The sequence below is a fragment of the Alosa sapidissima genome, chromosome 10 (genome assembly GCF_018492685.1).
Source record: "Alosa sapidissima isolate fAloSap1 chromosome 10, fAloSap1.pri, whole genome shotgun sequence".
NCBI lineage: Eukaryota > Metazoa > Chordata > Actinopteri > Clupeiformes > Clupeidae > Alosa > Alosa sapidissima.
Genome location: NC_055966.1, coordinates 21,660,166 through 21,678,201, shown reverse-complemented (window position 1 = coordinate 21,678,201; position 18,036 = coordinate 21,660,166). Strand labels below are relative to the sequence as shown.

General features: G+C 48.5%; 1 protein-coding gene across 1 annotated transcript in view; it reads right to left on the bottom strand.

Moving 5' to 3' along the window:
* Positions 1 to 469: 469 nt before the first annotated feature.
* The window catches only part of znf407 (zinc finger protein 407), a 146,073-nt gene continuing 128,506 nt past the window's right edge, over positions 470 to 18,036 (bottom strand). The window contains 1 exon segment of the mRNA XM_042107044.1: positions 470 to 2,837. Coding sequence (XP_041962978.1) covers positions 1,747 to 2,837 — 1,091 coding nt within the window. The 3' untranslated portion in view covers positions 470 to 1,746.

Here is an 18,036-nt window from a genome sequence, read left to right as displayed (position 1 = left end):
TCTCTGTGCGGTGTTGGCTGTTTGTTTTGTCTACACCTATGAAACATTGTGTCGTATCTATGGAGGCTACTGCCAGAAGTGCATTCGCTCACAGCATCGGAATGCTCCCAAAAAACTAAATCCTCCACCATCAATATCAACTCTCCGGCTCATTCAAAACCTGAAGTGTGACAGAGTGATTATAATCTTAGGTGTGTATCAGTGGCAGTGATTGCCATGGTGATGGCACGTGTACTTGATGATTTCTTGCACAACGGATATGCCGTAATCATGCCTTGCCTAAACTTTTCATGATGAGAGCAAAGTTAGGTAAGTGGGGGAACACACAAAGACACAAGGTCATTTCTTCAGAGAGAAAGGAAAGAGGGTTTGACATTCTGGCCCTGGATCACTGATGCGGCAGTTGTGTTTCATTAAACGAACGGAAATTGTGAGATATTTTGAGAAACAATCAAATCTGAGAACAGACTAAAACATTACAAATCAAGCTTTATTTGAAGACGACTGCCAGCACAAAGGAAACAGTTTCATGTTGTGTCTACGCTTCAGACAACTCAAGTCAAAACATACAGGGTGACTGTTCAGAAAGAAACCTCATTTTAAAGAATCCTATGAATTCAACAGATCAAGTTTTGAAACAATGGAGAACTAGGTAGAAATTGACGGTATGCAGTATTCTGAGCACTTTAATAGCAGTTCTCCAGATAAAATGATGTGGAGAAAGAATAGCTTTTGACACTCTTGTACTTAGTCCCTGGTTTATGTGCTCAGCAGACAGCAATGTCACTAACAGATATAGTGTAACAGATACAATGTTTCAGATGATAGTCATACCTTCCTGAGTCTGTTGTGGTAGCACTTCAAAAGGCTTTCCAATGGTTCTGGCAGCACTAGGGAGCTTACAAAATGTGACAGTGATGTTCAAAACATCATGCTAGCTGTAAATGTGATCTCTTGTGAATTTCGAGCACAGCCTAATGTCACCTCCTAACTGCAATTATCAGTTTCACTCACACTACATCCATCTGAGATCAAACTTTAAATTATAAAACATAGGACATAACCAAGCAAATAAACTTAGCATTTAACAGTCAACAAACAAGCAATAATGTTAACAAACAAGCAATAATGTCAACAAACAAGCAATAATAATAAAAAAGAAACCAAACATTTCTTAAACATTAAATAAGCTTTTTTCCCCAAATATGGTTAACTGATTCTGAAATGACACATGTACTTGACACATGTGCTAATAGGTACTACATATTTCAATTTGTGAGTTGATTAAAGCCTCTTTATACAGAAACAAAAGGCCTGAGAAATGATGACACTATTGCTCCTTAGTCCTATGCAGCCTCACAACAAACGCATTATAATTGATCCAAAAGCCTGTCAGCACCTTGTTCCTATGGAAGATCTCCGTCTTCACAGGTTGAGCCCTGTGTAATATTAGCATAGAAAAAAATACAGTCGTCCTGAGTTAACTGTCACGCAAGCTACGCATGTGAATACAAACAATGCTGATCTGACAGTGGTTGACTTCCGAAAGGGCCTCTGGAATCAGACGCCCACTGCTGCTGTTGTATGCAAACAGAGCAGACGAGAGGACGTTCAGTCTGTATTTGAACCACCCACTCATTCTCTACATAGTGCAGTATATAGTGAATAACCACCATATAGTTGTTGACTACATGGAGCACTATGTAATGAATGGGTGGATGTTTAGAGTGCAGGGGGAGTCTGGTCTCACCCCTCTGGCTGGTCGCAGTGAGCGGCCTCCTCAGTGTAGACCACCACCCTCTCCCCCGCCTCTCCCTGGGCTTCCAGATGAGCGGCCTCCTCGGGGCCTGCCTCAGCACTCTGGGCGTAGACAGCGCCCTCTAGCTGCAGGGTGGAGTTGTCCAGCTCGGTGACGATGTAGTGAGTGCCCTCGTCGTTGACGATGACCTGCGTGAGGCCCTCCTTCATCATGAGCTGGCTGGCGGCGAACTGGAGCACCTCCTGCACCATCTCGTCATGGGGGGTGTCCGACGGGCCGTGGCTGACCACCTGGGTCACCATGCCGACGGGCTCGGGCCCCTCCTCCCCGTCCAGTACCTCCCTGTAAACCTGCACTTCTCCCTCTCCCTCGGCGACTTCCTCTCGAGGTTCCTCTTCCTCGCCGAGGCCTTCCTCGCCCGAGACCGTGGTGGTGATGATCTCTCCGTCACTGTCCGTAGTGGTGATGACCTCTCCGTCGCCACTGCCGCCGTCCTGCTGGCCGAGCTCGCTCACCGCACACAGGAGTGCGTCCAGCGCCGACGACGACGACTCGGACACCATGACGTGACCCACCTCCGTCGTACCACCACCCCCTCCCATCACGGTCGCCCCCTGTCCTTCCAAGATGGCCGCTGTGGCTGCCTCCATCCCCCCGCCCGACTCCACCAGCACGTACTGCGTGGCGCCGTGCGGCAGCTGCAGGTGTGCAGCTGCGGCGGTCGCCGCGGCGCTCGTTGCCGGCCGCCCGGACGACGTGATGAGCTGTCCGTCCTCGGTGATGTGCAGCACCTCGGCCACCTGCCCGCCCATGGCGAGCGTCTGGAGGGTGGCGGCCGCCGACTCCTCCAGCGCCTGCTCCACCGCCATGCTCCCCCCAGTGCCGCCGTCGAAGCCCTGGATGATGATGACCTGCTGCACCTGCTCCGAGCCCACGCCCTCCAGGCCCGAGGCGCCGATCCTGCACAGCGTGGCGGCCGCCGACGAGGAGGGGTCGTCAGGGGCAAAGGCCAGTTCCGCCTGGACGAAGGTGGCTCCCTGGCCCTTCAGACGACACTCAAACGACTTTGACACAATGCCTGTGAAGGACACGCACAAACACACACACACACACACACACACACACACACACACACACACACACACACACACACACACACACACACAAAGAGACAAGGACGACTCTGTTAATCTTCTGATTCTCACAGGGAAACAACTCTTCCACCTTTCCAACTAATCCAGAAAGCTTTAAGTAATACCTACACTGCACATTAAACACAGGATGGAAATAATTATAACTTTCCAGCTGTAATCCTGAAAACTTTATGCAAAGGCTATACAGCATGTTAAATATAAAATTTAGATTATAAAAAATCACTATTCCCCTACAGTAGTCATTAAATGTTCCATCCTAACAACACATGAATAGAAATTATGTCTGGCAAAAAGGTGTGTGTGTGTGTGTGTGTGTGTGTGTGTGTGTGTGCAAAAATGAAGGGGTCATGTGCGCGGTGGGTGATGATTCATTTCATGTCAGCTGTGAATTTACACTTGCATCCCTGTGCTAAAAGAGTAATTATGACTTTGTGGATTGGCACATAGTTTGTTTTAACAGGAGAGCAGAGTGACAATTTATTAATCCTGAGCGCAGGATGAATAAGAGGGAGGGGGGGGGGGAACATTAAGGGCTTCAGATGGTGCTAATTGATCTCTTCTGTGGCCTGATCACAGGTTGCTATGGCGTTGTGCCTGGGTGATGAGCAGTGATGAAAAGAAACATCATTGTTTGAATCGACGCTTTTGAAAAAAGAACTAAGAGGCAAAAAAAAAAAGAAAATGCAGTAAAGAGACAGAGAGGGGAAAAAAAAAGTCAACACTGACAGACTGAATGAAGCTGTCACGCAGACCAAAGCAATCAATCCCAGATCAAGCGGCGCAAGGCCCAGAGGCTGATCGAGGGCCTCAACGAACAGGCCGATTGGGGTTAGTGTGTGTGTGTGTGTGTGTGTGTGTATGTGTGTGACTCGCCTGCTGCTGCCTCGAGTGATGCAAATGATTGGATTAGTGTCCAGATGGATATTTTGCTGAGCGTTGCAGAACTGGCTTTGTGTGGCTTGTGTTTGCACAGGTGCTGAGTGACATGAGAATATAACCCCCCTGTGTTCACATCCACAGAGAGAGAGAGAGAGAGAGAGAGAGAGAGAGAGAGAGAGAGGAGAGAGAGAGAGAGAGAGAGAGAGAGAGAGAGGTGAGCATGTCGGGGATAGGAAGACCAAAGAGCCTGATGACCTCACAGGGAGGAAACTCCACGGACTGGGAAAAGGGTTCAGTCAGTAGTGCTGAATATAGAAGCTTACACGCTTACACACACACACACACACACACACACACACACACACACACACACACACACACACACCACACACACACACACACACACACACAAACAGATCCCAGATACACACCTCCCCCGACACACTCACTTACACACACTCACAGCTACACCCTTGACGCGCACACACACACACACACACACACACACACACACACACACACACACACACTCCTCTTTTAACCAGTCGACCGGCTCTCATCAATGATTCATCCCTCCATTTTTCCGACTGACATTTGCTGTGTCCAGTTCTGAGCGAGGGGGGCCCATTTGATCTCGGCAGCATCGGATGTCGCTGCGCTGCACTGTGCCGAGCGTAGCTGAACTGAGAGGTCAGCTCGTGACCCTGTCTTCCGGCGGCAGCTCATTCTACACTGTCCCTACAAGGGCCCTCGGTGACCCGCTACAGCACGGCGCAGGACACCTGCTTGCCGGGCCAGAGCAGTCAGTCAGGGCAGCCTCAGTCCTCCTCAGAACTCCGGGCCACCTCAGGTCAGTCAACTCAGTTCTGCTCAAATCATTTGCACACGCAGTAGTGCAGCTGAATATGTGGATGTTGAGATCAGCAAAACTCAAAGTCATTTGATAAACTCATATACTCCAAAATATATTCAAAAAGGCCAAATATACAATCTCTGAAAACAGATGAATCTATGGCAATAACAAAAAAAACTCTTCTATAACAACAAAAAAAACAGAAAATAATTTTATTGAATAGATAGACAATTTTCTATTTTTATTTGACTCATCTTCAGGCATATTGCTTGATGAGAACCTGTTCTCAGACAGGAGGGGGAGGGGGGGGGGCATCTCCCTAAGGCTAGCCGTGCATCACGTGACACCAATCATCAACGGCTCAGCCGGTTCAGGCACACAGGCAGGCAGGCAGTGAGCAGTCTTCAAAGGCATGTGGCAGATAGCAGCCATCACGACAGGAGTCAAGCGGGGGGTGGGGGGACAGACACGGAGATGTGTTTGACTGACATCTGGCGCTCCGAGCGCCCGTGCCAGGTTGAGACGGCGATGCGCTCCAGGCACCTAACTGACAAAATAAAGGAGGGAAGTGAGCGTGCAGATGTGCCACTCTGTCATCTGCGCGTCGCCTTGCCTTCTAGCGCCTTCTCTGCATCTGTCTCTGACAGGCTGCTACAACAGCTACCGCACACACACACACACACACACACACACACATGTAGCTCATAGACAATCCAGCTCGGCTAAGTTCTGTACAACACTCTCTGATGCTATGTTATGGCCAAAGCTACTTATGCACACTGCAATGGTGGTATTGCGTGTGTCTGTGTGTGTGTGTGTGTGTGTGTGTGTGTGTGTGTGTGTGTGTGTGTGTATGTGTGTGTGTGTGTGTGTGTGTGTGTGTGTGTGTGTGTGTGTTTGTATGGGTGCATGCGTGGATGATACGTTGTGATGACATCTCCCATCAGAATGAAATATAAGCCTAGATAGGTTGGGGTGATTGTAGTGTGGCTGAGGATGCTTTCATTAAAAGCAGGGCGAAAGCTCTCGCCTGGAAAGATTACTGGCCCCCAGACTGCGGTGAGCCCCTTGGTGCTCCTTCAGTGGGCAAGGGGAAAAAAACACTGTTCAGACAAAAAGAAACGGTCTGATTGTGAAGCAGAAATAACGTTAAATTGTGATAGTTTAGAATCGCTACTTTTTATAATATGCCTTTTTATAATATGTAACACACGTTTCAAAGGCCTTGAGAGGTAAGTGAGGGTTGTGTACGCTGTGCATTATCGTTCCCTAAAGCTGAGCTTTTACATGCACTTTTATGGTAAATATTCTCTAAAAAGAAAGAAACACACAAAAATAAACCACATTTTCTTTGGTTGTAGATCCCAATTTGGATAGAACTGTTTCCATTTCACATCACGCTTCTTTAGCTCAGGGCTAATCCAGGAGTTCAGTGCACTCCTGCAACAAAGGCATACAGCCAAATGCATCCCTGCATGGGGTAGATGGGTTAACCTATGTAAGGGAACTCCCATATCTCAAAAGGTTGGACTCATTAGCAAGGTCAACCAATCAGCGGTCCAAAGGTCTCCACAATAGTCGACACTAATTAAAATGGAGTGTTTTTAACAGTCTATGCCATGCTTTAATTTGTGTTTTAAAAACAAACAAAACAAAACAGAGTATATATTATATTTGCTGAGTTAATTTGGAGGGCACAGTAGTATCTACTGAGTGACCGCAAGTACAGTAAATCAATGGGGGATTCATTGGTCAGTGAGGATGAGGATGTGGTGTGCTTGCTGACAGGAGCTGCACTGCAGTCTAGTGGCTTCTAAACAGGGCTGATAGCCCAGCCGGTGTGTGTGTGTGTGTGTCTGTGTGTCTGTGTGTGTGTGTGTGTGTGTGCTTCTTCCCCGTTCCCATAAAACTGTGTGCAGGAGTGGCGCATGTCACATTAGCAGCTAGTGCTGTCTGCTCAACCACCCTGCCCGTTCACCCACTCACTCACTCACCCACCACCCGCCCGCCCGCTCCCCTGTCGTCCTCGTCGCAGCACGTCGGGGGTTTATGGGGTGTCACTCACAGTCGGCGCCGCCGACAACGCGGCCGATGCCGAGCGGGCGCCGTGAATCAAGTTAATGTTGCACGTCCCATCGCCCTGCTTATGCCGCACGCGGGCCGCCGTGTAGAAGGACAACATTTGAACAGCGCGATTTGGCTCCCGTGTTCGAGCCAGAGGTTCTCCCTGATTCTCGTTTAATATGTGTTTTGAACGTTCTGACTGACTGGTTCCATTAACAGGGGAATTCTTGCTGTGTCTGTGTGTGTGTGTGTGTGTGTGTGTGGAAGGGAAGACGTGAGATGTGGCACTGGGCCCACAGACAAAGAAATCATCAGGAGAAAACGAAGTGAGCGAGGGATGCAAGTAAAGAAGGAGAGGGAGGGCTACAAAGGAGAGTGTGTGTGTGTGTGTGTGTGTGTGTGTGTGTGTGTGTATGTGTGCGAGACAGACAGAGATAATGAGATGGACATGGAGAGCAGAAGAAGTGATTGAGATGGTGAGCGAGAGCGAGAAAGAGACAGAGAGATGGAGGACAGGAAAGACAGAATGAAAGGAGGAAAGAAGAAAGAGCGAGAGAGAGAGCAGAGCAAGCTTGAAGGGTGAGAGTGAAGGAGGAAGAGAGAAAGAGACAGCAGAGTGAGGCGGAGAGAGAGAAGAACGGAGAGAGACAGACTTCGCTAGGGCGGGTAGGTAGATGGACTGGCAATTGAAATGTTTCAGATGTCATTTCCTGCCTAGGCGAACGCAGGGCCGGCTGAGTGCGGAGCGAGGATCAAACGCCGGCTGAAGACTACTCCCCTGAAGCCCGTCTGCACATCAAACGCCTCCACTTTCGTCCATCACACATACACACACACACATACACACACTCACTCACTCCCCCGCTGAGCTACAGGGGAATGACCCCCAACATGGCAGGCCCTGACCCCTTCATGACTAGCGGCCCACGCAGACGCGGTCTGAAAACAGGACAAGGCACCGGAGGGAACATTTCCCCTGTCAGTCGGCTGAAAGTAAATCACCCCTTTTTTGTGTGTCGGAAACTAATGATGCCTTTGCGCTCAAAGTCTCAGCAAATTAATGATGTCTTCGTCTGTTTGTCCAATCAGCTTGATTAGCAGGAGCAGTGTGTGCAAAGATCGCTGCACAGGCTTTTTGTTTCCTCAAGGCCCAGTTTTAGGATACAAACAGCTTGAACGCGAGCAAAAGCTCTTCAAACATGCGCTTTTGTCTCGTGGATTAAAATGGCCGTCTTTTGTGATTTGTTTCCTTGTCTGTCTAAATATAAGCCGCGCTTACAGTAAATGATCAATCAGGGGGAGGCTTCAGAGAAGAATCAAAAGGGATTTGGTCCGGGCAACAAAAAAAAAAAAAAGAAGTAAGAATCACTCACTGAAGGACAAGTGATGGCAGCCGACGCCAGGCCGTCTCCGGGCTGTCGATACGCGACCTGTTTTGTACCGCGGCTGCCGCGCAGAGACCCAAGATGACTCTGACCTTCTCGGGACTGACAAATCTGACACCGGGTATCAAATCTCTCCGCTGGTGCTGTGCATGTCCCCCCATCCACTCCCCCACCTCACAGCCCAAGACCCCAAATCCTGGTAGGGCTTCTGCAGGCTAAAACTCTGCCCACAAGGCTCGGGCCAGTGGAAGGGGGATAAAGTGGTGGCCTTAAACCCAACAGCTATCCTCCAGAGTATACTGGTGTATTGATTAAGGGATCGATGGCCTCTCTAGTGAATATGGCTTCAAGTGGATCAATTCGGGAGGGGAGTGCATGTGAGTGTGTTTGCCTGTGAATGTGTATGTGGTGTTATGCGTGTGAGTGTGTGTGCATTTATATGTGGCTTTCAGGGGACGTTATACTAGGATGTTGAGGGAAGGCTGTCTTGTAACATTTAAGAAATTAACCTTTACCGTGTGCCCCGAACAAGCTAGATCAATTAAAGTGATGGGATATTTTTTTTTACTCGGTTACGAAATGCTGACTGTCCGTTATCAGGCTTTTTACACTTAACATTACGATCAATTACATTACAAGAAGGGGGGGGTGGGTTTCTTACTCCGCAACACAGTGCTTAGAGTCAATCAGGAGGAGTAGATGTGAACCCCCCACACTCAAACAAACACTAACGACCAATTACTGAAATAAAACGCAGGCAGGCAAGCAGGCAAAAGACATCTACAACAAATTACATGGAAAAAAAAACAACACAATCAATTGTGCTAAAAGTCTGAGTCAGAAAGAGACCATCCATCTCCTCATCTGCGAAGGGGCTTCTCTAGTCGTGGCGGAGGGAGTTTTCACCTGGGGTGAGGAGTGTCGTGTATGGGACTTGTGAGCGGGACTTGAAGGTGACCCTGGAGAGTCAAAAGGGAGAGTCTGGAGATTAAACACCAGGCCCTGTATCCAGGTCATGGGGGACAGGGAAGGTGGGTGGGTTGCAGAGTGTGTGTGTGTGTGTGTGTGTGTGTGTGTGTGTGTGTGTGTGTGTGTGTACTGTATGTGTGTGTGTGAGAGAGAGAAAGGGAGAGAGAGAGAGACGATGGTTTGTGGTAGGTCATTCTAAACACTGTATAGTGTTTGTGCTTATGCTGTTGTGTTCTGTTGTTCAAACAATGTAAAACGGTACACAACAAATTTAACCTTCTTAACACAAGCAGCCACTGGGGTATATACAGTATGTGTTGAATGCATCTTATGAGGTTGAGTGTGCATATGTGAGTCCATCTGTGTGTCTGTTCATGTACGGAAGTGATGGTGTTTGATGATGATGTGTGTGTCTAGGTGTGGTGTAGTGGGTGGGCGGCTGGTGCTTGGTTAAGATGTATGAGTGTGACTGTGAATGTGTGTGTGTGTGTGTGTGTGTGTGTGTGTGTGTGTGTGTGTGTGTGTGTGTGTCCCAGGTCAGTGTAGATGACGGAATCGAATGCCAGGCACCCGGCATCTCTGTCTCCCTCCCAAACACCAGTGCATCACCTCCCCCAGGCAGACAGGCAGGTGGGCAGCCCCGTCGCTGTGCACACACACCTCACAACCATCAATTAGAGGAGACAGAGTTGACACTCAGCCCAGAAAAAAAGGGGAGGGGGGGGGGCAGCAGATAAAAGATGAAAAAATGGACCCAAGGACACCGGCCTGCCAGGCGCAAAGGTGAAGCCATCTTTCTGAGGGGACTGCACCCTCCGCCACCTACCCCACCCCCTCACCCCATCCACTCTACAGCCACAATATCAATCTACAATCCACAATAAAAAATGAATGCCGTAATTGTCAGCTGATGTATGAAGCCACTGTGGTCTTGGCAGACAGCTGAATTGGATAAAGTAATATTTGTGAGCGCCTGTGTGGAGAAGATATCGCAGGGGTGCATCGCTGGGTCACCCCCCCTCCCCATAATCTGCACTTGCCGCTTCTCCTTCACCGAGAGGACGGGGCTACCCTTGCTCAAGGTCACCAGGGGTCAAGCAATGCCCTCTGACACTAGAGTAACACATTTCCCTGTGACTTCCTCGAACAACCCCAGTGACCAGAGCCTAGTGTAATAAAAAGCCATAAACTTGCAAACCACACAGACATGCACACACACACACCACACCACACACACACAAACACACACACACACACACACTTTAAGACCTCTGATAGTTTACAATGAAGTGATTTTCCTGCATCAATGGTGATGAGTATTTATACAAAGTGAAAGAGGGAGAAGAGAGAGCAGAGGGAAAGTGTGTGTGTGTGTGTGTGTGTGTGTGTGTGTGTGTGTGTGTGTGTGTGTGTGTGTGTGTGTGTGTGTGTGTGTGTGTGTGTGTGTATGTGTGTGTGTATGTGTGTGTGTGTGTGTGTGTATGTGTGTGTGTGTGTGTGTGTGTGTGTATTCTCCCTCCATTCCTCTCCATGTCCTTCTGTGTAAATGATCTCAACACTGACCTCAACCTCACCCAACCTCCACATACATAAGGCCATAAGGCCGGTCCTTACATCTGTGTAGTTGTGTCCGTTGGCACCCAGTGCTTCTGTTTGTTAGTTTCACTCTCACACTCCGGTTCACAGAGGGCAGGAGGGGGGTGGTGGGTGGGGGGTGGGGGTTACAGCAGGAGAAGTCAAACATGAACTCTACGGCAAAGGTGTAAGATGAGTGTCAAGACAGAGACCCCACCTGCCCCCTTGAGGACCCTCCTCCACCCACCATCTCTCCCCTCCTCTCTCTTTTTCTCTCTTCCCCCTCTCTCTCTATCTCCGCTCCTCTCTCTCTCTCTCTCTCTCTCTCTCTCTCTCACTCTCTCCATCAAATCCCTCACGGTGGAGTTGTGATTACTACTCTAATTAGCCACGAGGAGAGGGCGTTTTTTTCTTCTCCCCCTTCTCCCGCTAATTAGAGCCGTCTCTCCTTCCTGCCTCTTGATTCCTGCTCTTTCTTGTCATGCAGACACTTTTTCCCCTGATTTGTTGATTAATTGTAAATGCTAAGAAGAGCTATTCACAAATTTTAATTAAACATTTCTGGTGCAATTATTCCAAAAGAGGAAAAAGAAGAAGGGAAAAAAAGAGGGATGGTGGAAAAAAAGCAACAAAAAAAAAAAAAAAAAAAGCTGAAGCGTCTTCTTTGTCGCCGCCCGTGCTTTGCTGCCTTTGGAAGAAGGGCGTCGTGATCTTAAACAGACGCATCTAATAAACTCAGCTGTTTGTGTGCAATTAATACGAGAGGCACTTGAGTTTCCAAACACAAGAGCGCGGAGAGCGAGGGATAGAGTGGGAATAAGAGGGAGGGGTGTGCGGAAAGAACGGAGAGAGAGGACGGAGGAGAAAGGCTAAAGGATGAGAAGACGGAAAACAGAAAAACATGACGGAGGAGAGAGGACAGAGAGGCACAGGATGGGTAGAAAGAAAGGAAGAGAAGGAAAGAGACGGAAAGAGAGAAGGAGAGAGAAAGTCACCGTAAAAAAAGCAAGTGAGTTAGGCAAATACAGATAAAGATAAAGATAGAGAGAGGGAGAGAAAAAGAGAGAAATACACACAACATAGACAGGAGGGGCGTGGTGGGTCAAGAGTTAATGCCCAGCCCCATCATCAGATGTCCTCTGGGTTACCTCCTGAAGAACACACAGGTCTGTTTACCACACCGGCAGATCATCCCGGCAATATTTACCCTCTATTTACCTAACGCGGGCGTGCTGGGCTATTTATCGCCCAGATCTGGCTAAATATAGGCCCTCTCTGGGTGTGCGGTGCGGCGCAGCGACAGCCGTGGTGGGAGGTTTTCACTCTAATCTGTGTGCCGGCGCTGACAGCCTGGAGAAGGCCTAATGAATGGGTCTTTTCATCTGCAGCCCTGTGTGTATCTGACAGTATAAATATTTAGCAATATCGGGAGTCAGCCTGTGATTTTACACAGATGGAGTGATTGATGCCTCGGCACTGACGCATGCCAAAGACGAGCAGGAGTGTTATGTAAACCATTCCCCTCTCTCTCTCTCTCTCTCTCTCATTCTCTCTCTCCCTCTCTCTCTCCATCTTGTTCTCTTACCCTTGTTCTCCTTCTGTCATAATCTGTCTCTTTCCTGTAAGTGTGTGGTTGTGTGTGTGTGTGTGTGTGTGTGTGTGTGTGTGTGTGTGTGTGTGTGTGTGTGTGTACATGTGAGTGAGTGAGTGAGTGAGCAAGTGTGTGTGAAAGAGAGAGGCACTTCAACAATGAGTCTTCGCTGGGAATGGCACAATTAGTCAATTAAGAGAAGAACTGGTTATGTTATGTCAGTTATGAGTAATGAGTGTGTATGCGTGTGTGTGTGTGCCAGTGTAAGAGTGAGACAGATTGTGTGTGTGTGTGTTTACTTTGACTTTCAGGCCTTTAAATTACCCTGATGCAATGTTTCTGCGATAAGTCACTGGACTCTACACTGCTACCATCTAAGCCTCTGACACAGACCAGACCTGAGTCTTTCCACCCACACTCTGGAGCACACACTGCAACACTGGTGGTGTGTGTGTGCGTGTGTGTGTGTGTGTTTATACATGTTTATGTGTCTGTGTATGTATGTGTCTGTGGTTGTGCAGGAGCGCCTGTACTTTCTCTATTGGTAGTTGAAGTTACATGTAACACTCTGTTGAAGTGTGTGCGTGTGTTTGAGTGTGTGTGTGTGTGTGTGTGTTTGAAGGTAGTGCAAGACTGTTTGTTCTTTCATTACTGGCAGATGAAGCTCAATGCGTCAACCTCACACCACCCGACCCACCGTGACTGCTTAACACCCCCCCCCCCCCCCCCCCCCCCACCACCACCACAAACTCTGAGATGGGTGTTTGAGTTTGGAGCCCCAGTAAACAGTTGCCATGGCAATGAGGCAGGCCCGACAGCTCCGATTCCTCCCGATAAGAGCAGACGCACTCCTCGAAACTCCCAGCAGCCCCCTGGCAGAACGGTGTGTGTGTGTGTGTGTGTGTGTGTGTGTACTCTATTATCCCCATCCAGCCCTGTGATGGGGTAGATAATCATATTTATCACTGATCACCCCCTCAGCCTGCATCACTCTCACTCAGCATGAAGAATGAAGGATAATCCTGGCTTGGAGGTGTGCGTGTGTGTCTGTGTGTGTGTCTGTGTGTGTGTGTGTGTGTGTGTGTGTGTGTGTGTGGGGGAGAGAGAGAGAAAGAGAACAAAAGACCCAGAGGTGGACCTCGGAGAGCAAAACTATACGGGTGTTGTTTTTGAAACGCCGTTCATATCGGATGAGGGCGTCTATGGGATTAATGTGTGACTTCACTGTCGCAGCTACCTTTAACTGAAACGCGCGCACACACACACACACACACACACACACACACACACACTGCGGGCGCACACAATAGAGTCTGATACCCCAGCACAGTGTAAAACCACAAAGCAGAAGTACACAAAGACCGTTGGCTGGCAGATGCTTTGGTTCTACTGACCTTATAACTGCCTCTACAAAAAGATGCTTGCTCATTAATGGAATCTGATTAGGGCTGGAATACGACATGTCTTCACTGTGGCTTCTCTGTGACTATTTGTTTGTTCTTATTTGTCGTTAAATTTCATTTAAACAAAGCTTCCCCTTGGTGGTCTCATCACGGAGGAGGAGCAGACCACTCGCTCGTACATCTATTTCTCTAACTGTCCTTTATTGAGATTAACATTCAAATGGGATTGCTTCCAGTGGCCGATTCAGACTTGATTCCATTTTGCTGGCAGAGGGGGGCAAATTTTTGCCTTTTTTGCAATAACTACAGTGTCCTTTGCCCGATTCTCCTCTCCTCTCCTCTCCTCTGTTTGAGGGGTATTGATTTTTATTTGCTCTTTAATGAGAACAATTAGTCATTTGTTCTTTTTTCCCCCCCTTTCGTCCAGTCCGACTCGCGTTCATCTATCACTGCTCTGCATCCGTGTATCCTTTACAAGGGCCACCATCTGCCTGGTCAGTATGGCCGTGGCTCTGCCCTGCAGGGTGGTGTGCTGGCCGCGGCAGGGTCCACCCGCCCGCACTTACGGAGGGGGAGGGGGGAGAGGGAGATGGAGAGACAGAGGAAGAGTGGGAGAAAGGAAGAGAAAGAGAGAGGAAAAGAGAGAGGGACAAAGAGAGAGGGAGATGGAGAGAGAGACAGAGAGAGAAAGAGAGGGAAAGAGAGAGAGGGAGATGGAAAGAGAGAGATAGACAGAGAGAGAGAGAGAGAGAGAGAGAGAGGGGGGAAGGAAAGATAGAGAGAGGGAGAGGCATGGGTACTAAGTTTGATGTATTCCTTGTTTGTACCAGATAGTTGAGAGACAGACACAGAAAGAAAAAGAGGGAGAGAGAAAAACAGGCATGGTTGCTATGTTGAGAGTGTTTTTCCGTCAACGTCTTCACAAAGTGAAGAAAGTTTTCACACAGATCCACCCAAAATAACACAAGATAAAGCGAGCCATGCCGAACCGTTTAACTATAACTCAATTCTTTTGACTGCATAAGTAAAAAAGCATCTTCCATCAACAGCATTAAGAGACAAACAGGAAATTCATGCTAAATTCACTGCAAACAGGGCATACATTGAACCAGAGCAGGAACAGCATCAGAGCAACACGGCCCTTCTGTCCTGCTGTACTTTAGACTAGTGTACCATAATGATGATGTAGTCTGCAGTGGAAGTACGGATGGTGTGTGTGTGTGTGTGTGTGTGTGTGTGTGTGTGTGTGTGGGGGGGGGGGGGTAACATCCCCAACCCAACTGCCCCCCCTCCCCCCGCCGCGTGGTGCCTGGTTGCATTACAGCTGCATGAGAGGGAGCATGACGGTGTAGTCAGGGTTGGTGGTGGTGGGTGATTTCCAAAAATGAAAACAACCCCCACCCCCCTTCAAATAACTCACAGAGAGACTAAAAAAGAAAGAGAACAAGAGTGTGTGTGAGAGAGAGAGGAGACTGACCGAGAGGGTGAGTCAGTGAGGGAGTGAGAGAGAGAGAGAGAGAGAGAGAGAGAGAGAGAGAGAGAGAGAGAGAGAGAGAGAGAGACAGGAACTCCGGTCAAGCCTGAGTGGGGAGCCAAAAAGGCGGTGATGGACTGCTCAGTCTGTGGGTGGGTGGCTGGGTCTGTGACTGACGTCAGGGCCTCCTCTCTCCTCTACTCTCCTCTCCAATCCTCTCTTCCCTTCTTTCTTCTCCTGTTTCACCCTCTCTCCTCTCCTCTTTTACCCTCTCTTCTCTTCTCTTCTCTCCTCCTCTCCTCTTTCACCCTCTCTCCTCTCCTCTTTTACCTTCTCTTCTCTCCTCCTCTCTCCTCTCCTCTCTTACCTTCTCTTCTCTCCTCCTCTCTCCTCCTCTCTCCTCTCCAATCCTCTCTTCCCTTCTTTCTTCTCCTGTTTCACCCTCTCTCCTCTCCTCTTTCACCCTCTCTTCTCTCCTCCTCTCCTCTCCTCTCTTACCTTCTCTTCTCTCCTCCTCTCTCCTCTCCAATCCTCTCTTCCCTTCTTTCTTCTCCTGTTTCACCCTCTCTCCTCTCCTCTTTCACCCTCTCTTCTCTCCTCCTCTCTCCTCCTCTCCTCTTTCACCCTCTCTCCTCTCCTCTCCTCTCTCCTCCTCTCCAAGCCTGAGCCCTACTGCCGGGGCATGAGCAATAGAACGTCACCAGGCCTCATTTCTCTTCCCTCAGTGCGGTGAGCGCCCAGGCGATGGCGGGCAGGCAGGGAGGGAGGTGTTGTGGCTGTTTGGCTGGCTCTAATGATGTATAATAGCCTGCAACTACACTTAACCTGCGCGCTAGGACGGCACAGCGTGAGTGGAGGGAAATATGTAGGTAATATGTTTACCAGTGGCTTAGGGCAAGGAAGCCATCAATCAATCAGCACTGAGAGAGAGAGAGAGACAGAGAGAGAGAGAGAGAGAGAGAGAGAGAGAGAGAGAGAGAGAGAGAGAGAGAGAGAGAGAGAGAGAGAGAGAAAGAAAACAATACATGCGGCAGAGTGGGATTTTGTTGAACGAGGGAAAGTTGAAGTAAATTAAAGTGAAAGAAAAAAAATGATTAGGATCCAGCATTCCCCGTTGCCCTCATCATGGTCAAACTGTAACAGTGGGGAACGGATCGGTTACAGAAATAGTTATTTTTCCGGCTGTTTTATGTCAGCCGTGACACATTGCTTTTTTTGCCCTGTCTAAACTGACTAAACAATTGTACCTGTTCACATGTTTCCCAACTGCAGTCAAGTAAGGTATTAAAAGGCAGAGTCCTCTTTGGGATCCCCAGGGTGTTACCTGCCAATTTAAACTGCCTGTAAGCATACACTTACGATTCCCTAACTATGATTTTTATCAATATTTACTATGCTGGAAAGCTGCAACGTGCAAAACCAGAATTGATCTTCGAGGATGTTAGGCTATAAGTTACTAGGGTGTAGAGTCCTTAAACCTTAATTTGAATAGAATAAACAAAAATGTAAAACAGACCGGCAAAGTTCACTAGTTATGAAATACTAACTACACGCACACACACACACACACAGCCTTGGACAGACAATGGCTAACCACCTGATCACATATACTGTACCCAGGGATCACCAATCCATCTCAGTGTTATTCTGAGAAGCACTAAATAAAACTTCAGCCATAGTGCCACAGTGAAACAGAAATCTCATACATAGCACTAGTCAGGCAATCACCACCAAGCCTAATGTTTTAAACCCGCATGCAGTGGGTGCAGCTTATTTAGCCAGGTGTGTTTACTAAGAATCTCAACCAGACCATGCTGCCTTTGAGAGGGAATAACAATGTTTGTCCACTGCACATGCACTCCTATTCTCATACACCGGGCATGCAGGACAAATGTGTGTGGCGAAAATTACAGATGGTTATCTATGAAATAAAAAAGAGAGATGGATAATCTGTACGTATATGAAGACATACATAATAATTCTCTCTTTTTTCCTCTCCTGCACCCCGGGCACAAAGCATTTCCACCTCTCTTATTACTTCTGTATCAAAGCAGAGATAGAAGCGTCTCTCTCTCTCTCTCTCTCTCTCTCTCTCGCTCTTCCATTCTAGCGCTCTCTCTCTCCTTTCTTTACCTCCTCTCTCTCCTCATGTCTATGTCTCTATCAGTCTTTTTGTTGGTCTTCCTTTGTATCTCTCCAGAATCTGTGCCGTTCTATGACGACTTGGCCAGGGTTTATATCGTAACCTTCTCTGGACCACTCGTCACACATAAGTTGTCCTCTGGCCAAGTGTGTGTGTGTGTGTGTGTGTGTGTGTGTGTGTGTGTGTGTGTGTGTGTGTGTGTGTGTGTGTGTGTGTGTGTGTTTGTACAATATGTATGTGTGTGTTGACATGAGTGCATTTGTGTGCATGGGGTGGAAGGAGGAGGGTTCTCCTCAGCCATCATTTGTCTGAATCATCATCTCGCCTGTTTGTTTTACAGAGCTGTGTGTGTGTGTGTGTGTGTGTGTGTGTGTGTGTGTGTGGACGGCCAGGGTTACAAATGAGCGGCCATGTCCTCTCAGGCAGGGGCCTCGTTCCATTATCAGTGGGGCCCTGAACCCCCCGCCTGCCGCAGAGCCCCAAAAGGGACAGGGGGATCTATTTGTTTTCCAGTAGGGTTACCGCACTCTGTCTATTGTGGTTTGCACTGAGAGGAGCCAACTCAATTCATTCTTGTGACGTGAAGACACTGATACTGGGGAAGCAGGGGCAGAAACACAGAGAGGAAAGGTAGAGGGAGAGAGAGAGAGAGAGAGAGAGAGAGAGAGAGAGAGAGAGAGAGAGAGAGAGAGAGAGGGAGGGAGAGAGAGTGAGAGAGAGGGAGAGACCAAAGGTAGAGCGAGAGAGACAGAGAGAGAGGGAGAGGGAGAGGGAGAGAGAGAGAGAG